General features: G+C 37.5%; 1 protein-coding gene across 11 annotated transcripts in view; it reads right to left on the reverse strand.

The window, feature by feature from the left end:
- Positions 1-13,827: 13,827 nt before the first annotated feature.
- TRIM67 (tripartite motif containing 67) overlaps positions 13,828-25,307 on the reverse strand; it is a 49,952-nt gene continuing 38,472 nt past the window's right edge. For 4 of the 11 annotated variants that reach the window (XM_070740460.1, XM_070740444.1, XM_070740427.1 and 1 more), the window contains 5 exons: positions 22,119-22,264; positions 20,735-20,873; positions 16,785-17,088; positions 14,955-15,117; positions 13,828-13,900 (listed from right to left, as the gene is read on the reverse strand). In XM_070740460.1, the coding sequence (XP_070596561.1) occupies positions 13,835-13,900; positions 14,955-15,117; positions 16,785-17,088; positions 20,735-20,873; positions 22,119-22,264 (818 nt within the window). In that variant the 3' untranslated portion in view covers positions 13,828-13,834. Of the gene's footprint in view, positions 13,901-14,954; positions 15,118-16,784; positions 17,108-20,684; positions 20,874-22,118; positions 22,277-25,307 lie in introns of all 11 variants that reach the window. The other 7 variants (XM_070740481.1, XM_070740471.1, XM_070740508.1 and 4 more) reach the window with 5 other exon arrangements.

Consider the following 25,307-nt stretch of genomic DNA (forward strand, 5'->3'; position numbering starts at 1 on the left):
CAATGTCTTTGGATTTGTTGGCAGTGTAGTAAGAATTTATTTTAAATCTGTAAAACAGCATAAACTTATACTTCATGTTTTCAAAAAGGTAGTACATAAACATTTGAGACAATAAGACAAAAACGTTTTCCTTCCAATTCAAAAAATACAAATTTTGCTACAGGTAAAAAATTAGAAAAGAAATTAATTTTGTTTCCTAAACTCCTTTCTTTGATCTAGTGACATAGAAGATGTACATTTCACCAGATCTAAGGATATAAACAAAACATGTTGTGATTAGGGGTGACAACTAGTGCAAACAATGTTTTGCTTACTTAACCAGACTTTAACATAACGTGACTTTCTTTTCTTGTCTTTTTTTTTTTTGCCAACATTTAAGTTAACATCTTCCATGCTTTTATAACTTGAGAAAAAACAGCATTTCTACCTCATGCATTAAGTCTAGAACATCGTCATCATACCATGTCTCTGGGCTGTGCTTCCGTTCACTATTTTTTACAACATTATATTTTAATTGACAGTATTTATGTAACACAGGGTTAGGAACACTTGTGAAACTCCAAGAGGAATCCTGCATTTTTAATATTGAAAATAAAAAGGACATCCTTTAGCTTGACCATCTTCCAACGAAAACATTTAGAAGGACAACGCCCATTCCATGGCTTTATGCCATTGACCATCAAATCCCCGGCTACCCTCGAAAACCAGCTACTGATGCTACTTTCTAAGTAGTTCTTTCTATCAAACCAGTGAATCTCTGGTATATAAGGGGCGGAATGAATGAACCATTCTATAAGGTGGAGTCTTCCCACCTGGTCACTTCCCATGATACTTCCCTGAGACAGATTAGGCGAGTGCAGCGATCCAAGCAAGAGTTTGACAGGTAAGAAACAAATGCTTGGCATCCCATGGATGAATTTTTCAAGACAGTGGGAGAATCAGCTCAACGAAACATAATTGGCTGGGTCCACGCAGTGCATTAAGTCAAAACCAAACAAGACGTGGTTTGACTTAATGCAACGTGGAAACCCAATCAGGGATTGACTTAACTTCCTGAGCAAAAGGGAAATGGATGATAAATCCTGAAATTAGAGCAGTTTGTGAGATGCTGTTCTACGAATCAGAGTTTGCCAATTGAATTGTTTTCAGACAATTATACCAGTATCTGATCCCAGCTCTTATTCTAGTGCTACATTGGCTGATCGCGACTGACTTACGTGATTGGCCCTCTCTGTTATTACGATGCTGATCGTGAGTACATGAAAACCAATCGATATGAGGTTAAAAAAACCCTTTGTAATATAAGTGTGCAGAGTTGATATAGTCCACTGTAATTAAATCCTGGTTGCAAGCATGATTCCTCCTTTAACCCCCCGAAACCATTTTTGCCCACCAATGAATTTTGTGTGTGTGTGGAAAAAATGATTCCATCTGCTTATTCCAGCTCTTGCATTTTTTTCATACCAAAGTTTATGGTTAGGGTTATCAACTGATGGTTGATTGCATGCTGCAATCACAACAAGGATATCATAGCAATCAGTTATATCTGGTGAGCAAAGCATTTTGAATAGCAGATTTTAACACTTGGGGTGGTCAAAAGAGGAACAAGAGAGTACCTATAAATGAAACACATAATTACATTCATTCAGATTTTGGAATGAAAACACAAGTAATTTGTCCAAGTGTTCTCTAGAATTTTGAAGAAGCCCTGATAGGATTATTTCACTCTAAATTTCTACATTGCTTCGCTGTTCTCTCTGATTTCCAATATTGTCAATAAAAATAGGAAATTGCTTAAAACAACACCAATAATGAGCACATTTTCTGTTTTATTTTTTCAAATTGATTCACTCTCTTAAATGGGAAAAAAAACAGATTATAAAGTTATTTTAATACTATCTTCCATTTCTTTTTTCATATACTAATACCGTCACTTTCTATTCAGGGTTTTAGAAAGTTAAGAGAAAGCCACAATAAAGCTGGACCAAAACTTTCTTCTATCAACTATCAACTTCATGATCAAACTACAAAAATCCTAAATCGGATTTTTGTTCATTTCTGTTCCACACTTTGAACGTTACGAGCAAAACTAGAAGTGCAGAATTGCAAGAATGCAATTAATATATAAGTCATTTGTTACACATATGAATTTTGTAAGCTTGGGGTTATGGAAGGTGGGGCGGGGGGAGGATATAACTCCTTCCTTCTTTATCATGACTGAAATCAAAATGACAGCCCTGGTGCTTCTACGTCTCTGCGCTCATCAATGCTACTGAAGTGCCCTCAGAAATATTAGAAGCCTTTTCAGGATGGTTATGTCTAAGGAAGAGGAAAGAACTAACAAACAAACCAACAAACCACTCTCCACATCTTCATTGGTTCCAAGGCTATTCAAGCTTCCTCTATTTACACAATAAATTATGGGGCATCATAATGATGGGATTTTCTACTTCATGAGGAGGCCCACTCTCCCCTGAAGAGGATCTGCAATGGACTTTTGTGTGTAAAGGCCTCAGCATGGAGCGTGCAAGTGGAATGGACAATTTCCAGGCATCCATTACACAAAGAGGACCACTAGACCGAGACATGCATGGTCCAGGCCTGCTACAGGCGAAACAGCTGTCTTTGTGTACAACTGAATCAGTCTGATTGCAACAGTAACCACAATGCAGTGTCTTGAATTGCAGTGCATGGCTCTCACCACTCTAAATAGTGGCCATATTAAAAGCAGATGGGAAAAAGTCGGAATAGCGCATTTCCTCATGCTGGACACATCTAAGTAGCTTGAAAACCAATTTACTCCTTTTCTTTTTTTGCTGAAGACATTTAAAAAATCTACAACACTACAATGGAACTTGACCACTGATCAATAACAGACTACTTGACTACATTACAATGCATTATTTACACTAGGATGATAGGTATGCATACATTACTACATTACATGTGTAATAGGAAATATCAATGTCTCCTCTTAAACTCTGTAAATAGCTTAATAGCTACAACCCTACACAAAATTAGGCACACGTACTGAAATCTATGGTCTTCAGTATATATGTTTGATGGATCATGGCCTTTCCGTTTTTTTATTTTTTACTTTACAGTGGGTGTTGGCATGTTCTTTATTCTGTTTTCACCTGGCCAGCTCAATTTTCATGCAAAACAGAATAAAAGATGCACCGCCACTGTTCTTTTACCCTAAAAAGAATGTTATTTCCCCCCTTACTCCCAACATCAAGACTAAATGAAAGACTGTCAGACAAAATTACATCAACAAAACTTCAGGGTTTTCTGTTTTAATCTTTGAATAGAAAAACCACTGAGCAACTGCATAGTTCTCTGACACGTTATGTCATAATTATATTCCAAGTTAGTTCCAAAAATATTACAGGAAACAAGTTTGTCATGGAATGGAACAAGCTAAAGAAAGAATGAAAAACAATCATTATACTCAACAGTGAGTTAAGGATGTCAGTTCATCTTTCTCCTTCTTAATGCAAAAAAGAATCTAAAGTTGTAGTTGTAGGGCTTAAGGCTTTTTTTTAAAATTAAAAAAAGCACTAAATGTGGCTTTGGTCTTCAAGCCCCTTCTTATTTACTACTAAATTCTCTGTAATGTTTGTGTAATCCTAAAAAATACAAAGAATTTCTTAATGCTATGTTTGATCACAATCGATAGGGGAACATCACTTTTACAGAGGAACTCAACAGAACAGAAAGATTAACTCTTTTCTCTGAGATTATCAAGGAAGTAATTCTCATACCACTCTACTGCCCAATGCTACTGTGTCTCTGCAGCCATATTGGCATGTCTTTTGGCCTGAACCACTTACAGCAGGAGTGTCAAACTCAATTTCATTGAGGGCCACATCAAGACTGTGCTTGACCTTGGGGGTCTGGAGTGGGCATGGCCAGTTTAAAGTCACTTGTGTCAGGCGCCAGTGGCAGCCCAAGTGCCATGCCAGCGAAAACAGGCTCCCAATCTCCTTTTTCAGCTGGGACAGTGGTTCCAGCCAAAAACGGAGATTGGGAGCCGATTTTTGTTGGCAGAGGCCCCGCAGACCTGTCCTTCACTGTTTCCAGGTACACTGCATGGGCCAGATTTAAGCACGCCGTGGGCTTTGAGTTTCACACCCCTGGCCCATAGAAAGAGTTCTTTTGGTGATTCAACTTACAATGCTAAAGTTGCATTGAATTCCAGACACACCTCCCCAAAGGTTTACATTAATGAAATTGTGGAAGAGGTACTTGTCTCTAATATTAATGTAAGAATACATTAATGCTATACTAAGTATTGTGCATTGTTAAATATAAGAAAGGAGATAGATCATGGGTAAGCTTTATAACATGAGAAAATAGCATGACCAACTGACCACATACTTGCCTGTACTGTGTTTTGGTGAGTGGGTGGATATCATCCCTGGACCAAATATGTAAATGAACAAGACTTGCCAAGCTTTTAACAACACTTTTCATTTCTGTGTGGTTTTGAACTTCACACTTGCAAAATATAGCTTCAGGACTTTCAACCAAGAGCCTCAGTATGCCATTTTATCTGCCGTGACAAAGTCTTACTCCTATGCTTACACTAATAACCATCCAACTGCTTGGGTACTACAAAGTCACATGAAAAAGTTCAAAATAGAAAAGTAAAAAAGAGGGAACAGCAGTATGGTTCTATGGTAGTAGTAGCTGTGGGATATAGTGTCTGGATATGTTTCCCTGGTGAGATCCAGAGAAACCAAGTACAGACTCATAGAAGTAAACATAAAACAACTGATACTGAGTCCAAGTCTAATCAGTCTACTTCTATAATTCCTCCCTGGGGCAATCTTACTTATTTTATTTATTTATGAATTTATTTGTCAAACATGTATAGGATAGTAGTCGTTTCTATAAATACAGTAGTACCTCTAGATACAAGCTGCTCTACATGCAAGTATTTCAAGATACGAGCCACGAGGGGAGAGACATTTCTGTTCTAGTTCCGAGCTCAAATTCGGGATACGAGCCAAGCGTCCACTAGGTGGCGCAAGAATCCTTGCTTTTGGTTATCTCGGAGGGGAAAAACAACTTGTTCCAGATACGAGCTGCCTCGAGATACAAGCTCCCTTATGGAACGAATTATGCTCGTATCTAGGGGTACTACTGTATAACATAAGTTTAAAAAAGTAACGATAAAAGAGGACAACAGGACAGTAGGACAGGAACGGTAGGCACAGTGGTGCAGTTATACATGCCCCTTTCAGACATCTTAGAAACGGAGAGAGGTCGACTGTTAAATTTTATTGATGTTTAATTAATTGATTGATTGATTGATTTAATGCATTTATTTATTCATTTCCAGATGACATTCAAGGCAGGAGACTTGTAAAATATCCTTATAAGAGATCTGGACTCAAAGTTAACATTTTGCATGACTGTTTGCTCTTCCTGGCATTATTACCATAGGTTAAGAAAAGTAATCCCATAAACAAACGAATAAGAAAAACAACAAAAAGATGTTCTTGTTTTGTTCATAAGGTCTCTGGATGGTCTGTTGTCTGTCAAACAGATTGGCCTCAAACTCATTCAGGAAATATTAGTTCTGTTCATAGATATATCTGAGTTTGTTACTAATGCTTACCAGAACACATGGAAAAAACGTACAGCAGAGCTTTATTTTCATTTTTTTAAAAAATAGGCCCAAAGACATCAAACTTCATTTACTTTGCCAGAATAACTTAATCCATCTTTGTAAGCTCAATTCCTTAGTCTGTTTCATTTGTGACAAATATTTTGTAGAAGTAAAACAGACTTATTTTTACCTGGCTCCATCTAGATCTCTTACCCTATGCTTCATCTTTATTTTTTTTTTTAATGTAATTTATTCAATTTAATTTGGCCTCCTACTTCAGAAGACTCTGGGTGACTTGCAAAATCCCCCCAAATACCCAAAATCAGTAAAACAATTAAATCAATTAATCTGATCGCTCCCCATCCCCAGCAACACCCCCCCACACACACACACATCATGTAATCTGGACTAAAACAATAATACAAAAAACATTACTCCCTCCCCAATTTGTTTTTGGAATTACTGTAGTGTCATTGACTTTCCATTGCCCCTAAAATAATGAGGGGTTAAAAAAGAAAACATGGAAATTAAAATCCACCAGATCTTAAAGAATAGCTAATTTATTCCTCTTTAATGGTTTCTTTTTTCACAACTTTTATGGTTTTGCAACACCTCCTGAATGTACATATCCCAAAATGTTTTAACCATCCAGGGTAGTAATCACTATTACTTTTTTGAAAAAAAAAACAAAAAAAAATATTCTGTATTACTTTACCGCATATATACCGCATGGTATTAATTGCTTTAAAAGGAATTTTTTTTTACAGTTTTATTAGCTATAAAAACCAACTGTTTCCTATTCTGTTGAAAGGTATCTGAAGATACCTGGGAGAGGTAGATTTAATAAAGAACATCAACAATCATAATTGAGATTTGAATAATGTTTCAAACATTCAAGATAGCATTCAGGATTATCTGGTAATCACAGGCTGCCTTGTTCTAACTGCTCTGTTTTAAGGATTTCTTCCTATGTTGTTTTAGAGCAGAGGTCTTCAAATTTGGCAACTTTAAGATTTGTAGACTTCAGCTATGCTGACTGGAGAATTCTTAAAGTCTTAAAGTTGCCAACTTTGAGGACCCCTGTTTTAGAACCATCTAAGATTACGGTAGATCTCCTCTACAAAGTGTAAAACAAGAATATGTCAACTGATATTTGAAAGCAGAATTGCTATATGTCATTGTGTGATCATACATAACAGAATCTGCAAAGTTGTTAGTAAAACCGTCCTTTGTTTGGATAAAAAGATGTCTTAGAATTCTCTCTTTGAATCATCATGAAAGAAAGTGATGATTCGTTTATTTCTGAACAAGAACAGAGAATTCCAATATCTAAGGTAAGCATTTTCATCTGTTTTTTTTTAATTACCTCTAAGAAAAACATAGTGCAAGTACACCACATGAAGTTATATAAAAACCTATATACCAAAACCTAAACATAAAAATTGTGCAGCAGGATTATAAAAATGATTGATAAGTATTCAGATTGCTGGGCATTGATTTTTTAAAAATTCATAACGTTACAAAAGAATTTGGCTTTACCCCAAATAAGGAATGTAAATTGCTTATTAATACTATAACAAGCCATACCAGGCTAAACTGTAATATTCTACTAATTGCTACTAAATCCACCAGTGGTTATGAGGCATTTTTATTACCTCATCTCCATCAATAAGATTGTGGTAAGTGAGAAGGTGTGGGCAATGTCTCAGCACCACAATGTTTCCCTCGGAATCTCTGTGGGAAATGCTGAACTTTCAGCCATTCATGGGCCCTAAACCATCACAACCGGACTGAAACCCCGCTGGAGGGGGCTGAAGAAGAGAAGCACCAGTCGGTGGTCCTGTGGATTTACACCCCCCCTCCACCCAGAAAGTTAGCGCCAGCATCTCAACTGGCAGCTATGAAGAGGCAACTACATCGCCATTAGTTGAGACGGTCACAACGGAAAGATTGAAGAGATTGTGCACAAATTTAAGCATTCGTGCAGGAGCGGAGTGGAAGTAAAGTGATGGAGTTGAGTGAGTGACTGGCCAATTTTTAAGACAAAATAAGACTTAAAAAGAGATAGATAAAGATATCCCTGAATGGAAACTAGCGGCTATCTAGCAATTGGAAATACCATAGAGTATGTTGAATAAATGAAGATTAAAGCCCAAGAAGATTGTTGATATATTTGCAATTGGACTTGGTGAAAACTAGAGAAATTTGAAAAAGAATAATGGATTTGGAAAAAAAAATATTTTATATGGATTTAAAGCATTTTGTAGATTTTCATAAAAGATCTGGCTTGTTATATTGGGAAACTGGAAATACCATATACTGGCTAAAAGAAAACATTACATCAGCTTGTGGAAAGTTAAAATTTGCCGACAGCTGGAGATTGACCTTGCTTACAAGAAGATAACTTGGAACTTTAAAAGATTTGAAAGGAGCGTGTGTTGTGCTGTTGTGTTTGATTGTGACTTGTTTCGGTGGCAGAAGATAACAGGACTTTGAACTGGAATGGAATTGACTAAAATTGGAGATCAGAACACTGAAATGCAAAGAGACTATATGGATTTAAGCTTCAACTAAAAAGTAAGTCTTTAATAATTGTAAATTAGATAATATGGAGGTGTGTATGTATGAAGAATTGATTAGGATGTTAAAATACATTCACGAAGACATAAAAAACTTATCTTTTGGAAATTAGAGATGATAAGAAAACAAACAAAGTTGGTACATAAAGAACACTCAGGATATGCAATGGTGGAAAATGAAAATGTGAAACAAGGAGATTACACTGATGAAAAAGGGACTGAAAATAAAAAGCAGATTGATCATTACACTGGGATTTACAGTGATGAGAAAAAAGTAAGAGGGGAATATTGGTTTCAGAAGACTCAACTACAAAATAAGGGGGATAATAGGGAGATGAGATTAGAAGGATTTGAGAGCAGATTTAAGCAAATAACACAATCAAAAGGAAGAAGAATTTGGGGAAAAATAAGCTATTTGTTTAAAAATAAAAGAAAGAAAAAAAAGAAGACATTAAAAGAAGGGGAGGAAAGGGAAAATCCCACAAGAAGTGGAATTTCTTAGAGACCATAAGAGAATGGGTAAAAGGGGGAAGGTTAATAATTAGTAAGTTTATTAATTTTGTATAATTAAATATGGTATGAGGCTTTTATATAAGATTAGTATATGATGATATATATTATGGAAAGTGAATTAAACTTTGATGAAGATTTAAAGGGAGGTAAAAAGAAGGGAAATAGGTGATGCAATAGTAGGTGCAACTAATGGAATGTTATAAAATTTCTGTAATTATTATTTTTTAAGTTTTTCATATAAGACTGGAAAGGAAGAGAGATAATAAGACATATATTAATAGATTTAATTGCATCAATATTATTAATTGTGTATAATTATAGTCTAAGGTTTTTATATAAGATTAGTATATGATGATATATATTATGGAAAGTGAATTAAACTTTGATGAAGATTTAAAGGGAGGTAAAAAGTAGGGAAATAGGTGATGCTATAGTAGGTGCAAATGTTGGAATGTTATAAAATTTGTGCAATTGTTATTTTAAACAGTTTTTAAACAAGACTTCTAATGAAAAGGAAGTGGGATAATAATATATATATTAGTAGACTTAATGGTATTAATATTATTGATTGTGTACAATTAATCATGATATAAGGTTCTCGTATAAGATTAGAATATAATAATATAATAAAAAGTGAACATTAAATTTTGATGATGAATTTACAAAGGAGGAATTAAAGTACATTATAGTAGATGAAATTGTTGGAAGGTTATATAATTTGTATAACCATTACCTTAGAAGGTTTTTATATATGACTCTTGTATAAAATTTATAAATTTGATTTAATGTAGAAGAAAATTTTGACAATTAGTGGGGTTTTGTATATTGGGAAGTTAGAATATTATCAACCATTCATCCATTCAACCAATGGATGGATGTGTAGCAGTAAGGTTAAATATTGAGGATGATTTAAAATCAGAAAAGTTGATTAAGAAAGGTGAAAGGAGGAGATAAGATAAAATGAATATGCAAGGAAAATAAGCAATAGCGATTAAATTTACAACCATAAAATGAATTATGGCTAGATTTACTCAGGGAAGCAAAAGAGAGAGGAAGAGAAAGTAGAGAGGGAAGGGTAGTGGAAGAGAAGGGAGGTCGGAAAGAGGGATATTAGGGAAAAGAAAGTAGAGGGGAGAGAGAGAGATAGAGGGAAGGAAGTATTATGAAATATTGCAGGGAAACAACACCGATGATAAAAGCCCCAAAAGTGCAAAATTAGGATGTTTGCTTATGGTTTATTGGATAGAAATGTATAACTATATATATTTTGATATGATTTATGGTATGTTTATATGAAGATGTTGAAAAAATAATAATAAAAAGATTGTGGTAGGTGTGTGTGTGTATGTGAATAATAATAATAATAATAATAATAATAATAACAACAACTTATTAGACTTTTTAAATTACTTATTAGACTTGTATGCCGCCTCTCTCCGAAGACCAGGAATAGATTAACCATGGAATCCATGGTTTGTTCAACAAGCTAAACATGTCTGGATTCACACAATGTTTTAGCTAAGCCACATTATGGCTTAGTGCAATGAATGATTTGGGGTTCATAGAGGCAGAATGGGTTCCCTGCCTACAGAAACGTACTTCAAATATCACTGTTCTTCCTACCAAGCCTAGGTTTATACAAGGCATGTTCACAGTGAACAAGGTCCATAATATGTGAAGTTGTTGAGGTAGGCCTGAAGCTGACTCTACTAAATACTAATGATTTTAAAATCCTGAACAAAGATAGGACACGTTTTAAGCATGAAAAAAAAATCAGAGCAGTGTCATTTGCTACTTTAAATGTCTCGTCATATCAATATTTAACAATTAAAACACTCAGAGAAGAATTTCTGCACTTTAGAAGAAAGTACCTCCAGTCAATGAAGACAGATTACTGTAATTCGAATATTCTTTCCTGCAATAGAAAGCACTTTCTCTAAAACAGTTTTGAACTTAAAAGGGGGGAAATCGTTACAATCTCATTTGCTCTTCCCCGTATAAAAATTATCTTCATCTAGTGTTTCTCAATTTATTGGAAACAAGAGAGGAAAAATAGTACAGATATTGCATAATTATCCTAATATCCTCCCTTTTTATATAATCCTTTTCCATGTACTTATCACTGCCAAAGCAATTCCCCAGGATATAGGCAGAAGGAATGTTTGAATTCCAACTGCCAGCTTTTATATTATGGAAGAGTTTTGATTAATTCACATAAAAACCATTATAAACTAGCTGTATGGCACCTAGCCTTCGGAACCTATTGCTGAGGTACGCATGATGATTATAAAGTCGCACAAGTAAATCATATAATAGCCTCCACCTCAAAATGAAGAAACACAGACATAACTTCAGCACATGGGCTTAATTAAGAATAACGATTAGGAGCCAAATATGTAGAACTTTGATGATCTGCCTAATTTCTCTGATTCTGAAAAGCTGATCTAGATGTGCTGAAACACTTCCAACTTGATCATAGATTGTCATAGCAACATGACCTCTAATGTCATATGGTGAGATCTGCCCCATTATTAAAATTTCAAACAAAACCAGAGCATTTGATTTGGATTTTTAAAAAGTTATTGGGTCCAAATCAGTTAAGTAGAATCCTCCTATGCTGTAATTTGGGCTGTACCTCTCAGGTGCAGATAAGAAAATGATTCTCCACATTGAATATTTATTTATATACAGTTTATGAAACAGCAGCTCAGGAAAAAGGTTCTACCTGGACCAACTTTATAACTGAGCCTGCTGGCTTTCTGTTGTATGAGGAATATATTTCGTGGGGAAGAATTCTTTAGGATTGTTTTGCCCACCTGCTGTTTGAAACAGTACGAATGCAGCCATGTAAAAGCAGGGGTCCCCAAACTTGGCAATTTTAAGACTTGTGGACTTCAACTCCCAGAATTCCCCAGACAGCATAAATGGCTGGAGAATTCGGGGAGTTGAAGCCCACAAATCTTAAAGTTGCCATGTTTGAAGACCTCTGATCTAAAGCTTTTTCATACTTGATGTACTGTTTGACAAGTTAGGGTGTGCACTTATATCTTCATAATGAGAAACAGATTTGAATAGCATTATTTGAAGGATAATTATTAATAAGCTAATAGGATCCATGAACTTGTTAATTTCCAAACTGGGAAACCAAACCAGTTAATGAAAATCCTGCTTTAACTGAGGGAACTCTAGTTTAATATAAGCCAGAAATTGTGCACTGGTCAGCCTGTGCTAATTTCTCACTTCTGCTAGGAAAGCAGGGGTGAAAATGCTACTTGTTTGGCCCACTTCAGGTGTAACAGTAGCGGCAGCTGCCTATGATTCAGAGAACTAGTAGCAGCGGCAATGTGAGGTTCTGCTCACCCACCCAGATGTTGCCATTTTCTTTTTTTAACCCTCTGAGCATGTGCAAAGTGTCAAATAGCACAGGTGACAGTGCAAATCCACACTTCCGAACCATTAGGGATGATACCGTAAGTAAATTTCAGCGCTGTAAGAAAGGTGTTTCAAACCAGCTCAGAGAGAGAAAAGGATTTGATTTTTCTTCCTCATGCTGCTGGTTTGGTAAAATCCATCACAAAAATTCATCAGGAAAAGCTAACAAATATTTAAACACGCCTTTAACTTTTAACTGAATAATGTTGAATACAGAGCTAAAGCAAATGTAAAATTTTCTATTTGATTAAGTGCTGTTCATTTCTGCATTAAGTATATGTAGAATACTTAAGTATATTCCCAAAATCTGCTTTGGTTGTAGATCTTGAGAGAAATAATTAAAATTGGCAAGTTTAGAATGAAACAGTTGGCTAGTTGATGAAAGATACTTATTAGGGAAGGATATATTAACAACTTCCAATTTGTTTCCAGAAAGAAGAGATTAGTTACCCTTGATCACATCTTAACCTTCCAAGTGTAAGATTTGCATCCACAAAGACTAGTAGAATACACAGCAGTACAAGTTGAAGTTCCTTTTGCCAGATGAATTCAAATGGAATAATGACAACAAGGCAAAAAAGGAAAACGTGAATATAGAATTCTTCAAAACATTAATGTGTCATCTTTGTATAGATATGGATTCTGAGCTTCCTGTGCTTCATGTCCCCATATATGAAAGGATCTTTGGTTTCTTCTAAACATCTGCTCTGTCTAAAAATTATGTGATTACAATATGGCACTCAAAGTCAGCGCAAGGTCAACACACACAAATACAGCAGCACAGTATGAGCTTTGTGTTGAAGGCAGAGTTATCAGAACAGATATTCAAAGAAAAAGCTACAATGATCTGGATTAAACGTTTGGAGATTTGCAGTACTGTATATATATTGCATTAGACATTTAATCCTTACAGTAGAAGGAGTGATAATGATGCTACTGAACCCAATCCATTCTATTTTTATTCTGCTATGCTCAAACCTTTGAAATAAAAGTGATCTAGATATCACTTAATCCAAACATCTGCACAAGAGCAGCAGCCTCTACCATAACTGAAACTCATTCAAGCAATTAGGCCATATAGCTATAATCCTGTGTTAATATATCAGAGCCACAGATCGGGATCAAGCAAAACGTGCCTAGAACAAATGTGATCTAGAGAAGATTAAAGATTATTACTTCCCACTTTAATCAACAGCATTTGCATACTGTTGATTTCTCTCTTTTTTGCTGTACGAAAACAGAATCGATGTGTGAAAAAATATATATGAAACTTTAGCGTTCATTTGTGTGATTACCTTCAGAGGGCAGATAGTAAACTTTCACACAAGGATAAAGCCAAAATGCACAGGCAGTTCGGTGGTATGAGCACTCTTGAAACAATATAAAAGTTTAAAAGGCATGTAGAACTAAGAAGGAAATCACTGAGTTATTTAAACAGGGGTATCCACAGGATAGGTTAAAATAAAGTCAAGACAGCATCTGGAACGTTGGGTATTTGAAACTCACTCCTTTTTATGTGTATAAAGTATGTAAAAAAGAAGTGGGTCACAGAGGCCACCTTGGCTGTTTTAATCTCCCCGCAGATACCTTAAATTGAACCATCATTATTTTGATTTCAACTATGAGTGTGTTATTCTAAAACCGATTATTTAGAAAGATTATAAAATCTAGCTGAGATATAAGTAGCAGGAACTCAGTTGCTTGGCAGCTTTGGCGGTCTTACAGTCTGAGGTACTTCCAGACCTGTGTGTAGAGTCACCTGCAAGAGGGAAAAAGCAAGACTTTAGAACGCTGATGGTGAATCTTTTTTTGCTCAGGTGCCCAAAGGGTAGACGTGTGCAATAGCATATACATGCCCACACCCATAATGCAATGCCCTCCACCCCCACGCATCTGCATACAACTCCACAGAACTCCCCCCCCTATGTAGATTTCATTGAAGCCTCCAGACTTCTGGTAGGCCCGTTGAGCCATTTTTCACCCTCCCCAGGCTTCAGGAATGCCTCCTGAAGACTGGGGAATGCAAAAAACAGTCCAACGCGTCTACCGGAAGTTCATTTCTAAACTTCCGGTAGGCCTGTTTTTCACCAAAGAGGCCTTTAGAGGCTTTCCTGAAGCCTGGGTAGGGCAAAAATGCCCCCCCCCCCGTCAGAATGCCAAAAATCAGCTATCCAGAGCACATGTGCGCTGGAGCTGACCTAGGGCAACGCCTTGCGTGCCCTCAGATATAGCTCTGTGTGTCTCCTGCGGTGCACACGCCATAGGTTCGCTATCACAGTTTTAGAACTAAAAATATATGCACAAAGTAAAGGATCATTAGTTTGCAGGGACCCATTGAAATGGAATATTTTTCTAGGATTTTAGAACATAAAATATAGATGTAACTTTCCCAGCATCCACTAAACCAGCTGCTGCCAGTTCGCACTGGTTCGGGCAAACCAGTAGGTAAGACTCCGTGCAATTTGGCAAACCAGCAAATCCCACCACTGGCTGGCCCTGCCTTCGCTCATTTTTTGGCCTGTTTTCCGGGCCGAAACAGCACAGAAAATATGGCTTGAAAATGGCCCAGAAAATGGTTGAAAAAGGCTGAAAAAGAGCCTGAAAGTCAAACCAGTGGTGGAATTGAAGTCCATACATCTTAAAGTTGATAAGTTTGAAGATTTCTGGTATATGCTCTCAGTGTACATAAAAAGAATAAAATACATTCATCAAGAATAAAAAGACACAACACTCAGTGATAGTCAAGGTTACCAATACGCTGTCAAATCGTACTAGGAAACAAATAAAAACAATATAAAGTGAAATAATGTTACCTGAACATTTCGGTTGAGACTTAATGCAGGCATGAAAACACCCTCCACGTTCTCAAATGCTGGAGGGCCCTGCTGCTGCCCATTTATGTAAAATGTTAAGGAGTGTTTGTTGAGGTCCAGAAGAACACCTACAGTTGCACCTTTTGAAACACCTCCTTCTGTCCTAAAAAAACAAAGAGACAATAATGACGTTAACAACATCAGACGCTGCCATATTTTAATTTTCTTAATACAGGAATCTCTTAGAAAGTGCTAGACGTTAACTTTTAAAGTTTGTTGCAAAAATAAAAACCAGGACACAGAGATGACTGATTCAGTTGGATTATAAACTTCTTTATAAAAATAGTAATATATGTATGTATGTATGTATGTATGTATGTATGTATGTATGTATGTATGTATGTAGATTGTTCTGAGTTCGGGTTTTGCCCCGTGTAATATTTTGAGTGTCTATGCGACGTTTCGGTGAAATCACATTCACCATCATCAGGCTGAAGTTATATATATATTTACAATACCACAAGCAGAATTGTTCTTCAATCAATTACAGGCAGCAGAGAACAGTTATTCATTTCAGCAGAGTACAGAGTGTGGACACCGAGCCATGCCAGCCTTAAGCTTAAGTTCTGATTCTCTGCACAGACTCAAAAGTGATTAGCTCCTATTGGAGCTATAAAATATGTTACAGACATACACACACACACACACACACACACACATATATATACAGTCAAATCACCCTGGTATACGCAAATATGGGAGGGAGCACACAGATTAGTTTTTGCCTATCAGCCCTTCCAGGGGTCATGTACAAGGCAGATAACTTTTTTATTATTATCAGCAAAAATGTGGTATGATGTATGTATGTATGCATATATTTGTTTTCATAGATTTTCACAGATATAGGTATGTAGATCCAGGCACATTTGTATCTTTTCCTGTGTAAGGTTGGGAAATTTACAACCTTACATGGGAAAAGACCCGAATGTGCCTAGACCTACACACACACACACACACACACACATACACACAGAGAGTAAGGAAAGAGAGATAGCACAAAACTAACACTGATTGATTTAGCAAACTCCATTTAAATCCCTTTTTTGCTATTTTGCCTCTTCAGTTGTTTACATTGTAAGTGATGGGAGCAGGCCCAGGGGAAAACCAAGAATCTACCAAAAGCCATACCATATTTGGGCCATAAGCTTCATGCTGACAAATGTCAAAACAGATTTATGAGTAGTGTTGGGCGAACCGAACTTGCAAAGTTCGGGCTCATGCCGAACTTTGTAGTGTTTGGCATGCCGAACCTGAAGTTTTAAAAAAATTCGGGTTCACTCGAACACCGCAAAGCGCCGCTGTCTGGGAGGAGAGTGGGGAATCCCATCGTGGGATTCCCCACCTCCTTTTGCTTGCGGCGCTGCTTGCAAAAGGACGTGGGGAATCCCACGATGGGATTCCGGGGGCGGGGCTTTGATGTCATGGAGACTCCTTCCTGGCCGGCCGAAACATCCTTGAAAAGGAAGCAAAAGGAGGTGGTGAATTCCCCACCTCCTTGTTTATTTTTACGGAAAAGGACGCTGCAGTGGCACTGCTGCTGTTCAGGTTCGGGTTTGGTGAACTCACCTGAACTTCACGGCAAAGTTCAGACGAACTCGCCGAACCCGAACTTCGTTGGGTTCGCCCAACACTATTTATGAGCTATGTCAGCAGAAATTGGGAAGTATGGTGTTTCTGAAATGATGGGGTGGCAGGACGTTCACTGCACAGCTCTTGAAGAACAAGAAGAAAAACTGGTTTAAGCCAGAAAGCAGCTTCTTGAATGCTTACCGATTAGTGTGGGAGTTGCAATGCATGAACCAACTGCGATTGTTATCAACATACATAGCCCAGGCTTTGTCATCCTTCCCCAGCATCATGTCCTTGACCACATTGATTCTAGCAACCCCAAAGGCTGGATCCGGATGGTTATCGTAACGGTCCACGTGCAGCTCCCAATAGTGGACTCCCTTTGAGAAAGCTGCAGTGCCCAGAATCACACGATCATCATAGCTATTGCAGGTAGCAGTCTGGTTGTCATTTGAAAGGACTATGTCTCTATGGGCTGAACAGGGGTCAAATGTAAACCAAGCCACTAATAAAAAAGAAAGGAGGTGCAGTATATTAGGACAGTGCAACAACTAACTCTATTGTGATGAGCAGCATCATTTATTAATAAATAAAGGTCATTTTCATGATTCAGGATACAGATCTTTGAAATCTAGGAACCCCTATAGACTTAATCAACTTTTTAAAGTGTGGAGATTATTACCACATAGCCAATACCATAATATGAAAAAAAAGACATTTTGGATGAAAGGAGGGAACTAAAAGACATGCAAGAATTGATGAAATGAGGCATTAAAATAGACTGGTGGTCATACCATCAAATCAAATCAAGACTAAAAGAAGATAAAAAGAAATTTGGAATAGCAAAAGGGGAATCTAAACTCGACAAAATATTATTAACACAAGGGGAAAAATGGTAACAAAAACCTATGAATCTCTATTAAACCACAAAATGGAGGAAGAAATTGGCTATAACATAAATTTGGAACAATGGGATAGAATTTGGAACAAGAATTATAAATTAACGAAATCAATTGCTTACAAGGAAAATATATATATATAAGGTGGCATTTAGCACCAGAGAGATTGGCCAAAATGTACTCAAGTTTATTTCCTACATGCTGGAAATATGGCTATAAAAATGGAACCTATTATCACATGTGATGGACCTGTCTAGAAATATAAAAAATAGTATAAAATACAAACATGGCTGGAGGAAATAACTGAGCAAAAAATAAAAAAGAAACCAGAAGCATTTCCACTGGGGATACTAGATCGAGACTTGGAAAAGCGATATCACTGTATCATACCACACATTCTCACAACAGTGAGACTTAGTTTAGCACAATATTGGAAAGTAAGTACCAACCAAAATATATTAATTTAAAAGATGTTGGAATGCGCAGAATTAGACAAGATGACATTAGAATTGAAAGAAAAGGAAGATTTGGAATATTACAAAATTTGGAACCTACTGTATGATTGGCTTGAAAAAAGAAAACAAAATAAACAAGTTAAGGCTTAATTTTGTATAAATTTAAGAAAATACTAATATTACGACAAAGATAAGTATTTATACATTATGTTATATTATGCTATAAAATATATATAATGTGGAATATGATATAGTAATACGTTTAGAGGTGAAAAGACTTAGAATTATATTAAATGAATAAAGAAGTAAGAATTATTCATTAATACGAATACTACAAAACAACCCTAGAGGTATGTGTATATATGTAATTGTTTTGTTTTATTTTGTTTTGTCCAGTTTGTGTGTGTTTTTTAATGTATATAAATCAATAAAAATATTTTTTTTAAAGAAAAAGAAAAAAGCGATAACTGGTTCAAAAGTTTAGGAATTATGAATTAGTGATATCATTTACAGATTATCACGATTTTATTCAAAACATGATTTCAAAGTTCTATATGATCTCTCTATAATATCTAAGAATTAAAAGTGCCATTTGTCATCATTCTTCTGTAGATTTCCTTACATGACTTCAATTTGTATCAGTAAACCAAATTTTCCCAATGGGGTTTCCTCCAAATTTGTGGAACTTCAAATCCCATGATTCTCCTAGCCCAGTGATCGCAAAACCTTTTGGTGTCAAAAGGGGAGCGTGCGAGTTCGTCTGGGCCTCAACCCGAAAGAGGAGCGGCCCAGGGTGCATGAAAAGGAACTTGCGGTTTCCAGCGCATGCATACCAGTTAGTCTTCTGGGTTACTGGTGTGCATGTGCATGTGAGAGTTAGCCAATGCACATGCTCATGGAAGAAAACGGAAGACCCGCTCTTCCAGTTTCCGGCACTACCGCATGCACGAAGACCAGCTGATCATCGTGCGCATGTGCACGCCAGAAACCCAGAAGAGGAATGGGCAACACTACGCATGCCAGGCAACATGGCTCCGTGTGCCACTTTGAGCACACATGTCATAGGTTTGGCATCACAATCCTAGCCATTCTGTCCGCTGGTCCAAGTTTATAACAGTCAACATCTAAGAAACTATAGAATTCCATGTTTAGAAAAGATCCACTATATTTTATGAGAAAGACTGACTTTTTAAAAGCAATATCTACACACCTAATGAAAAACATGAATTATGGATGCAGCAGTTAATATTTTAGTGTGATTCTCATCAAACCAAGATATGCAATATATTGTAAATAATACATACAAATATTTATGTGTGGAGACTGAACATTATCTTACACAGTGCCAATTTACTCCTACTAAGAATATAGACATAAATTACTTCTTTTATTAAATTGGCACTTTGGTTCTAAATATACTTTTTTGTGAGTAGGTTTGTTACAAAGCTTTGCTATTATTTTCTGTAGATTTTTAAAGAAAGTATCTTGGAGAACAAATGGTTTTCCCCCCCTCCTAATCTAATCTGTTAGATTAGGAGGAATGTCAATCTAAGAAAGAAAAGAAGAGAGAGAAATGTTTTGATTCATAAAAGTTAAGTATTATTAATCAATATCAATTTTGAGCTTAATTATAAACTGAAGCTTAAATTCACATGCCTATTTTATAAGATGCTATGGAAAATAATTTCCTTCCAGTAAATTGAAAGGTAATTAAATTCTGCAATTCCTCACTGCACTGGAATAAAATGGAGGTAGGAACTTCAGATACACTGAAGCTCAGTGGGGATTATTATTATCAGTCATATTAATTAACTTTAAAAACAACTGCAGTTCTTATAGAATATCTGCCTGCCTGCCTGCCCGTCCGCCCGCCCGCCCGCCCGTCCGCCCGTCCGTCCGTCCGTCCGTCCGTCCGTCCATCCATCCATCCATCCATCCATCCTCTGTCTTCTGTCTATCTACCATCATCATCCATCTACCTACTCAGAATCCTCCATAAAATCTAGCATGTTCTGAAATGTTGTCAAGATTGACAGATTCTGCCATGGGAAATGCCAAAACCACTTGTGCATTATGATACTATGTATACATTATATCCCAAAATGAATCAAGCTTGTTGAGATGAATTTTATCTATCTGAAAGGGAGTTCTCCCAAAGGTTATGAGAAAAGGAATTGCTTTTTGATCCTGAAATAGTCTGGAAACCAACAAAATCTGGAAAATCTAATGTACAGTAGTCCCTCGCTATACCGCTCTTCACCTACTGCGGCTTCACTTCATCGCGGGTTTCTGAGGAAGCCGATCGGCAGATTTAAACAGCCCGCCGAACTCGATCGGCAGGTTTTTCAAAAAAGAATAAAATCTAAAATTGTAAATACTGTATTTAAATACTGTATCTAAAATAAATACTGTGTGGGAAGGGTTTATAAACACTTAAAACAATGAAAACTTACCAAACAATTACAATATAAATACTTAAATAAGTACTATCAGTCGATAAATTCCCCATCGCGGATTTCACCTATCGCGGCCAGGTCTGGAACGTAACACCAGCGATAGATGAGGGACTACTGTATTCTAATTGTATAAGTTGATGTTCAAGAAGGAAACATATTAAAGAGTTAAAGAGAGTTGGTGTTAAATGATTCAGCGATTTATTCCTCACTCAATTTCAGAAACCTGATCTAAAAACTCAACGCTACTTTTGTAGGAAATACAGTTTTCTTAAAGTTCAACTGATTCCAAATATAAAGCAATTTTAGGAAGGGAAGAGTATGTATTTTTTTTAAAGACTCACCGTCAGAAGTTTGTAAAACAACCGTCTTGCTATAAGGGCCTACCCCGGATGAATTAAAGGCTTTCACTCTTGCATTGTAGGTACTATTGAAATGAAGACCATCAATTGTACACAAGGTTTCCTTGCCCACATATACTTCCTGAACAACAACATCAAAAGATACAAATGTCCATCAAAAGACCTTCCATTGCTTTTGGACAATTTATCACTTTGAGACACAGTAACATGAACAGTTAAGAAGAAATGATACTAAAAAGTTATGCATAGTTAGAAAAAGCTTGAAGAATATTTGCAAAAATCAGAAATAAAAGCACACACAGATAACTGATTCAGATATATTCATTAACTTCTTTATAAACATAATAACAGATGAATTTACAATAGCATTAGCAGACTATTTCTTCAAGTAAACACAAGCAGTAGAGCTAGTTTCATTTCAGCAGAGTTCAGAGTGAGAGAGTACAGAGTGGGCTGAAAGAAGAGTGGACTGAGCCCCTCCCAGCCTTAAGCTTACGTTTTCAGTTTCAATTCTCTGCACAGACTCAGAATTGGTGAGCTCCAGTGAAGGGCTGCTCCTCTTAACCTTCTACCGGAGCGCCCTCCAAGGCCGTTGTGTGTGTGTGCATGCCTGTTGGCTCAAGACTTGGCTTCTGCGCATGTGCAACAAGCAAAATCGCACGTTCGGACATGCGCATGAGTGAGATTTTGGCAATTTTTGCTGATATTTTTGCTTCTGGGCAGAAGCAAAAAATAGCTGAAAATCGCTGAAATTTCACTTGTGCGAGCATCCTTCCGCAATATTTTGCTTGCTGTGCATGTGCAGAAGGCCAATCTCACACAGGGATGTATCGGGGGGGGGGGGGCCGCAGCTGCGCAAGCATCTCAGTATTTCGTACTGGGATGGAACACCTGAGCACACCATCTGCTGCCCACCCCTGGTTACCTCCCATTGGCTGGCTTAGTTGTTATACGTATTCATTGGCTAACCTTGTTAACATGGGTTTCAATTCATGAATATCTTAATAAAGAGTATGATTTCAATTTTTTATTGCAATTATTTTCTAAGATGACAGATTCATTGGTGTCTGGCTAGATCCAGTAAGGGCTGTCAAATAGGCAAGTAGGGGGAAAAGGAAAAGGCTCCAGCAGCATGCACAAAAGCCATAGCCGTTGCATTGACCAAGACCTGCAGAGGGAGGGAGGGAGGATCCTTTAATTTAGGATCCTCCCTTCCTGCCTTCAGATCTTGTTTGGATCTTCCATGACTGCAAAAGGAAGAAGCATTGGGTTCCCATTTATGATACTAAGCTTGCCCATCATAGGGCAAGCACACCAGCATTTGCCCGAGAAAGAGAAACAAAATATAAGAGGAACAAAACCTCACTCGAAACTGGCCACCATCTCCATCATCAAGCTCCAAGATGTATCCCTCCACTGGGTTGTGGCTAAAGGGCGGCATCCTCCAGGCAAGGGTCACACTGTTGTTTCGAGTACAGCATTTCTCCAGCTGCAGGAGTGGCACTGGGGGTACTGAAAGAGGAACTGAGCACAGATTAGTGCAACTCTGCCCTTACCTTTCGGGCTGGGCATATAGTGAGACACACAACATTCAGGTCACACAAAAAGCATCACAGAACCCTCTTAGACCACCCAACTGACAGCCTGAGTTCTGAAATGGCAATCCTGACACCCGCAATCTTATCATGACTACCTCCAAATTCCTCTTAAACTAATGTGGAAAGAACTGAGCAATCAAATATTGACAGTGAGCATGGTACCATCGTGCAAACTTCATCTCGGCATATGATGACTCAACAGGCTCAGTGTTTCTTGACAACTTTATGGTGTGTGGATTTCAATTCGCTGAGGAATACAGTAGTACCTCTAGATACAAGTTTAATTCGTTCCATAACGGAGCTCATATGTCGAACAACTGGTATCTGGAACAAATGGCTTTAGACTTTGTTTTTCCCCTCCGAGATAACCAGGAGCAAGGATTCTTGCACCACCTAGTGGACGCTTAGCTCGTATCCCGAATTTGAGCTTGGGTCTCGAAAAGAAATTTTGCTCCCATCGTGGCTCGTATCTTGGAATACTCGCATATGGAGCAGCTCGTATCTAGAGGTACTACTGTACTGGGATGCAGTTGCGGGCAGCCACTTACCTCACTACCCAGATGGTCCTCAGCGGCTGGCGTATATATGCGCACTCCCAATATGTGCACATGCACACCCCACATGAGATTTGGCTTCTGCGCATACACAGCAAGCTAAATCTCATGAAATTTTGGCTATTTTCGCCAATATTTTTGCTACTGCGCATGCACAGAAGCAAAAAAAACGCCGATTTTCGCCAGAAATCTGTCAGTCATGCTGTATCCTGGGCCATTTCCGCTACCTGGATGGCATCCCCCCACATGAGGGGAGGAGCCTATGACTTCTGGGAGGTGACATCCACACATCTAAAAAACTGTCAAAGTTGAGAAACACTGAGCTAGACAATAGTTTCAGTTTACAGCAGCCGCGAGAGCCATCGTGGGGCTTCCAAGATTAGCCCATGTTTCCTCAACACTCCGTGGCTTGCATTGGCTGCCGATCAGTTTCCGGTCACAATTCAAAGTGTTGGTCATGACCTTTAAAGCCCTACATGGCATTGGACCAGAGTACCTCCGGAACCGCCTGCTACCGCACGAATCCCAGTGACCGATAAGGTCCCAGAGTTGGCCTTCTCCGGGTCCCGTCGACTAAACAATGTCGTTTGGCGGGCCCCAGGGGAAGAGCCTTCTCTGTGGCGGCCCCAGACCTCTGGAACCAACTCCCCCCAGAGATTAGAATTGCCCCCACCCTCCCTGCCTTTCGTAAACTACTCAAGACTCATTTATACTGCCAGACATGGGGGAGTTAAGATATTCCTTCCCCCTAGGCCATTACAAATTATGCATCGTATGTTTGTGTGTATGTCTGGTTTCATAATAAGGGTTTTTAGTTGTTTTATTATTGGATTGTCACATGCTGTTTTTATCATTGTTGTTAGCCACCCCGAGTCTACGGAGAGGGGCAGCATACAAATCCAATAAATAATAATAATAATAATAATAATTATTATTATTATTATTATTAATATATTATTAATAATAATAATAATTATTATTAATAATAATAATAATAATAATAATAATAATAATTATTATTATTATTATTATTATTATTATTACATTCAGTGCTGTTCTTTAAGTAGTCAACCTGTCAGTGGATTTAATGGGCCTGTGAATGGGAGCTGCATTCCTTGCGAAGCTGCTCTGCAATCCACCCCAATGCAATTCGCCTAGTCAGGATGCAGATACAGAGGTGGGTTCCTACCGGTTCTAACCAGTTCTTTAGAACCATTAGTAGTTTGGCGATGACGACATGGAGCTGGTTCTGTTGGTGTCTCCTTGGGCGCTGCCATCTTGGATTTTGCTTCTGTGCATGCGCAGAAGCTAATTTTTTATTGCTGCGGGGGTGCACATATGCGCAAAGTGCATGCATGGCATGACCCACAGTGAATTGGCAGCAAAAGGATGCAGAACCCACCCCTGATGCAGAAGCAATGTGATTGGCACTCTGCACCATATCAAAGCCTTGTACAGCAGTTGCAGTACTCAGAAGTGACTTCCTGTACTTTTCTCCGTGTTTTCTTTGGGCAAGGGCCTTTGTTTGATCATTTGCAAAATTCATGGGAGGGAAAGCTTCTTCCTGCAAAAGTTCAATTGCTTGGTTGCATTTTTAAAGCTTCTTGAAAATTGCGAATGTGTAATGAACTGCTAAAAACTTGAAATCTCTTATTTCATCCTATAGGCCCGTCGGGTCAAGTAATCTCTCTATGAACTCGTATTAAAATTCTTCTCTCTCTGCACTAAATTTTAATGAATTTCCCTTTTCCCTGCGGTAACTATTAAGTTTTTTAAAAGTGGGGGGGGGGGAAAAGAACAGTAACACATTTAACACCATCTTTAGTAAATCATTGCAAGCACATTAATTTCCGAGACTTCTAACTGCTGCAAAATGAACTGCTGTTCCATATGATCTATGTTAAATAATATTGTTAGAATAGGAGTGGATAATGGTTCTCAGATCATAAGGGTTGTTCTTAAGCACACAAGCAAATGGATTTTCTTCAATTTTGTCCTGGCAATTAATTTTGTTTAAGGCTGAAATCGCTATATATTATTCACACACTTCACTTCCTACTTTTCCTATTCACCTACATCTCTCAGTACCAAAGCAATTTTAATCAGTCTCTTTATCCTACACCTCGGCCTTTGCTAATATTCTTGGAACCTTCTATAAAGCTACAACTCTTTTTTCTGTCTATTTAATAGAATGTGCGTTAGGTATGTTCTATTATTAACTATATAATAAGAACTTAAATGCAATATTATATAATACAAAACATAAATTATATGCTATCGATTAAACCATTGGTCTCAATACCGCTAAGAACAAAAAGGAGGCTGTCAATAGAGCCAGCAGTAGGAGGGGAGGGGAGATATACTATATGCTTGTCTTTTAAGTCACGTGTGTGTATTGTATAC

The sequence above is a fragment of the Erythrolamprus reginae genome, chromosome 1 (assembly GCF_031021105.1).
Source record: "Erythrolamprus reginae isolate rEryReg1 chromosome 1, rEryReg1.hap1, whole genome shotgun sequence".
Taxonomy (NCBI): domain Eukaryota; kingdom Metazoa; phylum Chordata; class Lepidosauria; order Squamata; family Dipsadidae; genus Erythrolamprus; species Erythrolamprus reginae.